This window comes from Petromyzon marinus, chromosome 33 (genome assembly GCF_048934315.1).
Source record: "Petromyzon marinus isolate PM22_M1 ecotype Great Lakes invasive population chromosome 33, UKy_Petmar_22M1.pri1.0, whole genome shotgun sequence".
NCBI classification, from domain to species: domain Eukaryota; kingdom Metazoa; phylum Chordata; class Hyperoartia; order Petromyzontiformes; family Petromyzontidae; genus Petromyzon; species Petromyzon marinus.
The window spans coordinates 2306224-2315885 of record NC_133699.1 but is presented as its reverse complement, the minus strand read 5'-3'; the positions used below and the strand labels follow the sequence as shown (position 1 = coordinate 2315885).

General features: G+C 45.9%; 1 protein-coding gene across 1 annotated transcript; it reads right to left on the bottom strand.

Moving 5' to 3' along the window:
- Positions 1-938: 938 nt before the first annotated feature.
- Positions 939-9599, bottom strand: AP5M1 (adaptor related protein complex 5 subunit mu 1). Its single transcript, XM_032964817.2, has 9 exons — positions 9057-9599; positions 7155-7590; positions 6612-6890; positions 5521-5751; positions 4543-4790; positions 3739-3824; positions 2893-3002; positions 1439-1535; positions 939-1303 (listed from the first exon to the last, which is right to left on the bottom strand). Exons 1-9 carry the CDS (start codon positions 9125-9127, stop codon positions 1218-1220), a joined length of 1644 nt encoding a protein of 547 aa, XP_032820708.1. The 5' UTR covers positions 9128-9599; the 3' UTR covers positions 939-1217.
- Between the last annotated feature and the right edge of the window lie 63 nt (positions 9600-9662).

Here is a 9662-nt window from a genome sequence, read left to right as displayed (position 1 = left end):
ACACGGCCACGTTGCTGTGGTCTCCTGTTACCCCGTACACACGCGATTCCTGTAACCAGCTTTCACGCACACACGCTGTGATGTTTCACGTAATAGTTGCAATGTGATGACATTCAGTAAACACGAATTTGAGAAAATATTCCACAATGTTTCACAGGAGCAAAACCACTTATTTTTTTACCAAGCTGCAACTTAAGAATCCCTCCCATTGACAAGATATAATATATTGAAGACTACAGTTTACACCTGCGCTCAATAACACCACTTTATTTTGAGTTATTAGCTATTTTCAGAGGCGACCTGGTTACACATGACAGCTCATCGAAGTGGCTAATCAGAGATATTTATAGTAGCCAAATAATGTATAATCAGAAAGCTATACCCGGTATGTGTGGTAAAACACATGAGCGCATGGCAAAAACTGGGTTCATGTTTTGTTTTCGGGTTAGATCGCATAAATGTGTCGATAAACCCGCCACCACCCGACACAGCCAATTAGTAAGGTTTGTCACGTAAACAAAACATGCCAATTCGTTACTAGTACAGCACACCGGTGTGTTGGAGTGTGCAAACCTTACGGATTGGCTGTCGGGTGGTGGCGGGTTTAACGACACATTTATATTTACGTCATCTAACCTAAAAAAACTTTATTATGGATATTGGTCGCGAAAGCCTACGTGTTACAAAAACTTGGTTCACTCGATACACTGACAATGTTCACGCTACTCTGTGATTTGATGCCTTTTCAGTGTCTTTCCTGTGAACTGATACTTTTGCAAACATGTTCTAAACATAAGCGTCACAGACTTCCAATACACATTGTTGAGTAGTGCGATGTATATAGCCCATTGTAGAAATGCAATGTGTCTTAATCCCAACATCTCAACTGTTCAATCTCCGGTAATATTCGGCTGCAACCCACGAAAGAAAAACAATAGTTACGTCAGTTTTTTTTTAATAAACAAACAAAGAATACATCTTCACAATCATCGCAGTTACTTAATTGAAAAGGCTTGAGCCCAGGCATTATTTACAGCTCCATATTTTCCTTTTGTCACTTTACAAATATGAAAAAAGACCCACAGGCTGGCCGACTTCTTGGCGTGCGGGATGAGAAATAAACCTATGCGGTTACTGTTAAGTCACCGATTCATGCTACGCTTTGAAGCCCCCGTTTGCCAATGAAAGAACAAGAGCTTGAGGGTGGGAAGCTTCCTTTAAGCATAGGCATCGGGCCTGTAGGCAATAGGCGCATCACCCAACTTGTTCCAGATGATGTATTCTGCGGAGACGAGTTCTCTTGCTGAAAAAGAAAAAAACAACAATCAAAAACAATCAACAGGGTTTTTTGTTAAAGGTTGAGACTTTGTAAAGAGTTATGGTTGGTTGCACCACCCACGGAGTGGGCACGTGTGCGCCTGTTATGTGTGCTGCTTGCCGGTGATCAGCTTGGGCTTGACTGGTGGCTGAACTTGTATGGAATGTGGGTCCACAGCACAACCCGTCAGCGTGTAGTCCTGAATCTTGAATCGCAGCTGCATGGAGAGACATACATGGACTTCACGGTGCAGCGTGGCCACAAACTGCATTAAGTCTCAAGCATGAGCGCAATGTTTAATCACCACAAAAAAACATTACAATGGAATACAAATAAAGTGCATGAAATTATCGGTATGCGTGGCTTATGAAAAATATTCACAAGTCTCAAGCAAATTGCATCTGCCTAATCGGCTTAGTCAACGTGCATTCGCTTAGAATTCTTTAATCAACTTGTATCAGCTCAAGAGTCTTAGTCAACTTGTATCAGCCAATGTAAATCAGCTCAGGGCTCTGGATCAACTTGTAACAGCTCAGTAGACTCAAGTCAACTTAAATTGCCTCAGCAGTCTCCGGCAGCTATAATCAGCTCAGTAGTTTTGGTCAGCTTGCATCAACTCAATGGCCTTAGTAAACTTGTGTCAGCTCAGTAGCCTTAGCTTACATCAGCTCAGCAGTCTCAGGAAACGAGTATCAGCTTTCAGTGTGCTCTTTCCCCCCCTGTTAGTCAACACATTAAGTATGCACACCTATCAAGTAGACGTAACACACTCCTGTTCTAGCAAGTTCATTGGACCAGCATGTGTACATATAGCTATGAGCCGGCATATTAAACATCAATAACTGAATTAATCTGTAGGCTGGGATCTCCAAACTGGTTATCCCCAGCCCATGTACTGTACAGCTGGCCATGAGGTTTACTTCCAATGCGTAACTCTATGGGGACCACACCCAAATGCATTAACGCTGATAACCTGCAGGCAACGTTTATCTCTGCCAACGCGGTATATTATTAATTCATTTGTTCTCAAGCGTACATCGCTAAACAGGCCATGTAATATTTCTTCATTAGTTTATCATCATTAATTCAGGTCTGTAGTACAACAATATATTATTGTGGTGCTTTATTACATTGGCAGATTTATTTTAAATTGGATTTCTTCCCCTTCTCGCTTAAAACTTCCACTCGTAAAATGCATTAATCTATTACTGCATGTATTATACAAAGGAACTAGAAATTAAAATAAGAAAATTTACAATTAGGCGTATTTGCCAACCCTCCCAATTTAAGCAAAAGGCTGCCAATTTTTTAACCATTTCACCACAAACCGAATTTCAAAGCTGATCAAAGCACCTTATAATTTTTTTTTACAAAAACGTTGACAATTTTTGCATTGCAAACCGCTATGCGGTGGTGAGACTAAAAACATCATTAGATTCCTGCTTAAATCAGTAGGATTGGCAGATATTAGGTAGTCTGAATTTTGGGCAGGATATTGAAATAAACAGGATACATTTTTTTCATGTCTGCATTACTGTGGTTTATTGGCAAAGAATGTGTGTTGCTTTTCAAACCTGAACGTAGGAATCGAGTACATTGCAGGAAATGTCTACAGCTTCCTTTTCCGAGCTCACACCAACGCACGCAACGAGACTGGCTTCTAGAGACTTTGGAAACCGTTGGCCTAGCAAAGGGGAAAAAAAACCCATGACAGAAGATTTCAACATCAGTTCTTTAACCCACCAACAGCCTAGTTCCTTGTGCCTGCCATTTTTCTACACTTAAGTGCTCCTTAACTGTGTTGCACACCATTATTCTCATACAGTTGCAATGTATGTAGCTTCTGTTCAAACAATGTAGATTGGTAATACAAAAAATAATGTGCCGGGGTGGTTAGCGCAGTGCGTTTATAAACCGAGCAAACAGAGTTTGATTCTGGGCCATGGTGAGCATCAGCGACGAGTGATATCTGAACGGGTCCTTGATCCTCCCCCCATTTTCACCAACCAACACTGACCAGTGTGGTCTAACGACCCCCATGACTGACACAGCAAGGTCTTCATACACAAGTTGATTGACGAAGGGCTGTACACGTTTCTTTTGCTTAACATTCTCAAATCAATGGCAATTCACAGAACAATGATATATGGATCGATATCTGAAAATTGTACAGGATCTTATCCATACATTGTACACGACTGTATGAAGCAAAATACAACTACATTTAAATGATTAAATTGGGAAATGTATTAAATGTTAGGCTTGTATGTAAATTATATCATGTACATGTTTACTGTAATTTGTTGTCATGAAAAGTAGATTGCTGTGGTCAAATGTAATTCGAGTTGAAAATCATAGCTGTAAGCATTTTATACCATACAGACCCTTGCTCATACCATACAAAATATACAATTGCTTACCAATAGTCCAGATGAGCAAATCCTGGTCCCTGAGTGCTTCCAACTGACCACATGATACTTTGTAAGCCACATTCGTTATGGGGCCACTAGAGGTGACATAAAATATACAGAAAGCATCAATAATTATGCATGACCCTGTATGTAGTGAAGTCTATTCCAAGACATCAAAGTCTTAATGGAACTAGGTCATCCATCCACCCCACGACTGCACACATGTATCAATTCTGCATCACTCAATGCAATATTGAAATGGTGACTAGAGTGGGATTTTTTCCCACCCCATTTATAATATTTATGGCACGGGCCTCAGAAGCAGACAGCTCAATCCCTTAAGATATTCATACACGCGTAATACTGACTTCTCATTCCTTAAAAAAAAATCTAATTAAAACATCATTATTGGATTACGAATTCAAAGAATTTACCAACATTTATATCCCATATACTTGTGTAACATTAGTAAGGGCACTTGAAATTGAATGTATTCATTGATGAATTTTCCATATGTTACTTCTGATATATCATTTAGCTGCACTAAAAAAAATAACCTGCATGTGCAACGTGAAAGAGCTAACAATTCATCCCTGGATTACTTGCTTATGCCACAAGAGGGAGCCCTAGAGAATCCCTCGATGAGGGTATATGGCCTACTCTTCCACGTTAACGAGGTGCCTTTGAAGAGGTCCGAATACTCGTATTACAATCCGCCGATCAACTGTGGTGTGACTATACTGTTGGGTGGTTAGAGGTGATGGAAGGGGGTTAAAAAAAAATGCCCAGTTTCAAATGCCACGCCAGGTGTACCTGTTCGCCAAGGGAATGCGTGCCTCGAAGTGGTCAAATGAATTTTTAACGGTTTCATGGAGCCTCAAGTCGAGGGTCAACCTCAGAGCCAGTCCTTTGCCATTTCGTTCACTTCCAGCCTCCCCAGTTCGTCGATCAGGCCGGTCCTGGTCGCCGCCCTCCCTGTCGTAGCGCTCAAAATTATCTTCTTTGTCTTCGTCCTTCTCCAGAGCGAGGCGGAAAGAACCACGGACAGGCGGAATGGGCGCCTGCACAATGCACGTGGATTAGACACGGATTACAGGATTTAAGAAAACCAATTTTTCAACTTGTAACGTTATTACATTACTTAAACACCAAGACTTTGTTGTGGGGCATAACACAAACCTAATTAACTGAATTAGTGCCATGAGCAATTCGATTAGCAAACACAAACGTAATTTTTAACCATGTTAAAACTGATAAGAGATCAGCTTCAAGTGTATATTGAAATTGATGTTTGTTGTCAATATACTGTACTATAGGCTCAATGTTTTCAACTCCTACAAGGATATTACTTGTATAGAGCTACATCTAATCGTTTGTGGACCCCCAAACATTTGAACACATTCAATAATTTACACGGATGTGAAAGCCTAATCAGCTCCATCGTAATATAAATAAAATACATTCATACCACCCCAAGAAAACATAATAGATCCGATTTTGGGCAATGGCCCATCATCATAGAAAGGCCATTTTCTACCATTGCTTACTATGAAGGGCTATTCCTTGAAACACCAAATTAAAATATTTTCTCTTCAGGGCAACGATTTCGATAAAACCAAGTCATTGTTATTTGCGCTTGTGCACCACCGGCAATGCAATATATACGTAGAACTTCTTTAGCACCGCATGTAGCCAACCATGTCAATCAGAGTATCACAGTTTATTTAAGGAGCGACATCTTCATTCACGGACAAAATAAGGAAGGCACAATTCGCCGCATCTTGCCAACACCTGCGCCGTGTAGGAGCACAACGCGAATCCGTCGTGCGGTGGCACGAAGCGGAACCGGTAGGGCCCCGTGAAGGACAGGTCCCCCCCGTTGGGAGCGGCGACGCTCAGCGGGCACACGAGCTGCGGGTCGGGCGCCAACACGCAATGGTGCAGCAGCAGGTCCTCCAGCGGGACGCCGTTCGCCGGCAGCGTCAGATTGGCGCTCACGTCGGGCGTGCTGTCCAGCTCACACTGCGAAACGACCGCACACGGAGATGAAGCGTATGGCCCTGCACAGGATGTTGAGGCAAAGTGCTGTTCGGCGGGCACTTACCACGGCTTGGTGCAGCGCATGGAAGAGCTGTGTGGCCAGCGACCGCGTTCGACCGCCTTTGGTTTACCTCCGGTGGTGATGTTTATACATCGCACAAGGTACAAATTTAGGGCAGAGTCGACCGAAAAGAGACCCGCCATCATTTAAGAAATCAGCCACCGATTGTCTGGGTCAGTGACCTGAAAAATAAATACACACCTGGTGCACCACATCTAATATACCTTCTCCCTATGGCTGTGGCTGCTAGTCACGTGGCACCTACTGCAGTCTTCCAGGGACCCGGAGAATATTCAGTGAAAAATTAGGCGCCAGCTGTAGCTTAGGAACATTTGACAGTGAGGAGCCATTAAGCGAGGCACATAGCAGTACAATGTTGTTGAAGCACAATTAGGTGTGTTTTTCTCTGGATTAGAAACACGACAGACATAAACATGAGACAGCATATACGGTTGATGGACAAAACTGGTGATGGAACAGCAGCTAGGTGCACTCGAAAGGATGACCAACGTGGAAATTGAGCATCAAGATTAGCTCATGTGGAGGAGTGAGATGGATTGTGTGGCATCACGTAATAATGAGGAATGGAAAAAATATGGGGATGCCTTCATACAGTGATGGATAGACAATAACCAACGATGATGTTGATGAGAAATGCCTTGCGCGCCAAGCTGTGTAGGTTAAGAATTACAAAAGAAAACTTGAGTTTGGCACAGTTTGTCATATAACTTACACCGGGCGGTAAATCACAAGCCATTATCGGGAGCGCCGCTCGGCTCACCTTGCACTCAACGGATCCGTACACCTCCCAGACGTCGGGCACGTCCCTGCGCCCGTACTGCACGGAGCGCACCACCTCTGCCACGCTCATCCGCACGAGCGGCTTCACTCGCTGAGCGCACAGGGGCCGCCATGCCGGGGCAGGCCGCTGCTGCTGCTGCTCTGACGTTCCGCTGCTGCCAGACGGTGTGGCCAGCTCCCGCAGCAGCACTCTGAAGTCGGTTTCGGCCGGGCGGCCAAACGGGCAGGCGTACATCATGAGCGTGCTGAACTGGGCAACCTGTTGGTAACAAATGGGATTGGCACAAAACTTGGTTGTGGCCGAAGGACAAGATTGGTGATGGAATGGTGGCCAAAGTGAGGGTTGTGTCCTCGAGGGCAACCACTGTGGAGATGGAGCAATGCAATCAGTTCATAAAGAATGGTGGCAGCACTGGAATGTGAGCGTTGAAGATGGCATGATGAGGCCTTCATCCAGCAGTGGATGATGATAATCATGATATCTCTTTATCATTTTTCGGTCCCACACTGGATGTGGTTTTACCTTGGCATCAACAGCCCCTGGCTTTGACTGCTGCTGATCCACCATGAAGGCAGCCATGCCCTGCAGGAGGGCCAGGCCCTGAGGGACCCCGAGAATCATCCCCAGGGGTGGTCGGGGCTCCAGGGGTCCCTCGACGAGGGGCAGGCACACGAGATGCCACTCGGGGGTGGCACGCGTCACGAGCAGGGGCCACGCGCTCTGCCCGTGCACTGAGGCCACCAAGCCCGCGTGGAACAAGCCAACGCCGCAGTCATCCACGTCGTCGCTGCAGCAGTCCGGATCGTCGATGTCATCATCACTATCGCCACTGTGGTGGTGGTGATTGCGGGAGCGTTTATTGTTGCCGATTAAGCGGAGGAGCTCTTCGTGTGTGGGTGCCGGAGAGTAGGAGTGTCCGTTGAGGCGCCTGGCTTGGGCCTCCACTGTGGGATAGCGTCTGTGTGAAAACAGTCAAACACATAGGCTTTCGCGACCAATATTATTCATAATAAAGGTTTTTGGGTTAGATCGCGCAAGTATAAATGTGTCATAATCCTCCACCACCCGACACAGTAAGGAAGGTTTGTCACATAAACAAAGCGCGTCAATTAGTTACTACTTCAGCCGACCGGTGGATTTACGACAACATTATGGATTTTTGTTTACATGACAAACCAGTGTCGGGTGGTGGAGGGTTACAACACATCTATACTTACGCGATCTAACCCAAAAACCTTTGTTATGGACACAAACATGTCTCGTATACAAACATATAAAAGGGTCAAGGTGCAGCCCCTGCAATTGCTTGCGGCATTCCACGACTAGCGCAAGGGCCGCCAAATACAGGGGAGCCCCAGATAGCTCCTCCAGAGGGCATTTCGCCTCCTCGTCCAAACTGGCTAGAGACGTCTTATATCAAAGACGGATCTGAAAATAAATATTCTCACGACTCCCACTCGAGATCAGTCCATTGTCTAGTGATGCCACCATCGACCAGTGTGTATGATATTACACCCTTAAACAAAGCGTCTTCATGATAACTATAGTACAGGTACAACATTGGAGGAGCGGTGGCACAGTGGTTAGCGTACTGCACTATCAACCTGGCCACCTGAGTTAGATTCCCGGTCAAGGCTAACAACGTTGGCCAAGTGATAACACATCTTAAGCAACCCACAGCGTCGCGCTTGGTGAAGTATGGTTAAACAATAAGCATTCATCCAGTAGCGGATGGCCAAAGGGTTGCAAATGATCATTAAATTTTTATGAACTATGTCATCATGGTGCTATTATTGCCCGAAACGTAGCCCAATATGTATATATTGTTTTAATCTAAGGCAGTATTGTTGACAATTGTGTTTTATTTAAATCACGCCATGCAGCTGATGTTAAACAATATCCAGCACTCATCTTCCGCTTCAGGAAGGAATATTTAACAAACACATCCTGAAGCAGGAGAATAGTGCCGACCAGGGACATTTGCAACTTTGATCATGACCTGTGTAGTATCGATCGTGCAATGCTAATGTGCCATTGTATCGAGGGACTCCTACTGTGTGGCGTTATCTTGGCGTGGTCTGGGATTGTTTGATTGGTGCTGTATGCTGCCTTGCCCAACCTTAATACATCTGACTTATGAATACATAACGAATGCGTTAATTATATATTTCGTGACTTGTTTATCATGTTCTCTATTTTGCACTGTCGTCTTGTTTGCTGCTGCTGCTGCTGTAATTGTCCGACCCCTGTGCCCGTATTTGGCACACCGGTGATTTAAAAACCACCACCGCCAACGAGCTTCACAGCTCATCGGATTCCTCCCCGCAAGTCTAAAACAAACAAAAAAAGATTCCGAGCACAAAACCCAAGGAGAGCACGCTGCTCGACACAAGGCGGAGGGGGAAGAGTCTCTCGCTCGCTCGCCTCGAGTATCGGACGCGCGCCTCCTCGCCGCGCGCCTTGCGGGAGACAACCCAGAGCGCTCGGACGCTCATCTTGACCACTCGCGATGTTACTGCCCTCGGCAAGAAGCGTCACCGCGGCGGCGGCGGCGACTACAAACGACCGCGGCGATCGTTGTAGCCGCTTCGGCAGACGTTCCCACAGAGTCGCTCCTTCGGCAGAAGTCCCCACAGAGTCGCCCCTTCGGCAGACGTTCCCACAGAGTCGCCCCTTCAGCAGAAGTCCCCACAGAGTCGCCCCTTCGGCAGACGTTCCCACAGAGTCGCCCCTTCAGCAGACGTCTTCACAAAGTCGCCCCTTCGGCAGACGTCTTCACAAAGTCGCCCCTTCGGCAGACGTCTTCACAAAGTCGTCCCTTCGGCAGACGTCCCCACAGAGTCGCCCCTTCGGTAGACGTCTTCACAAAGTCGCCCTTCGGGAGAAGTCCCCACAGAGTCGCCCCTTCGGCATCGCCGGAAGTGGGGCGGCAAACCTCCCCACGTGCTCGTGACGCCTCACGCGGCACCAGCTCTCGATTGGCTGACGCGAATTTTTTTATTTTCTTTTTCTTTAACCGATTCGCAAAGC

Excerpts from the sequence above, each read along its gene's own strand:
- AP5M1 (XM_032964817.2), bottom strand. The coding sequence starts at position 9,127 with ATGAGCGTCCGAGCGCTCTGGGTTGTCTCCCGCAAGGCGCGCGGCGAG. Across the intron at positions 7,591-9,056 it reads GCGCGCGTCCGATACTCGAG|ACGCTATCCCACAGTGGAGG; the intron begins GCGAGCGAGCGA and ends GTTTTCACACAG. Across the intron at positions 6,891-7,154 it reads CAGGGGCTGTTGATGCCAAG|GTTGCCCAGTTCAGCACGCT; the intron begins GTAAAACCACAT and ends TGTTACCAACAG.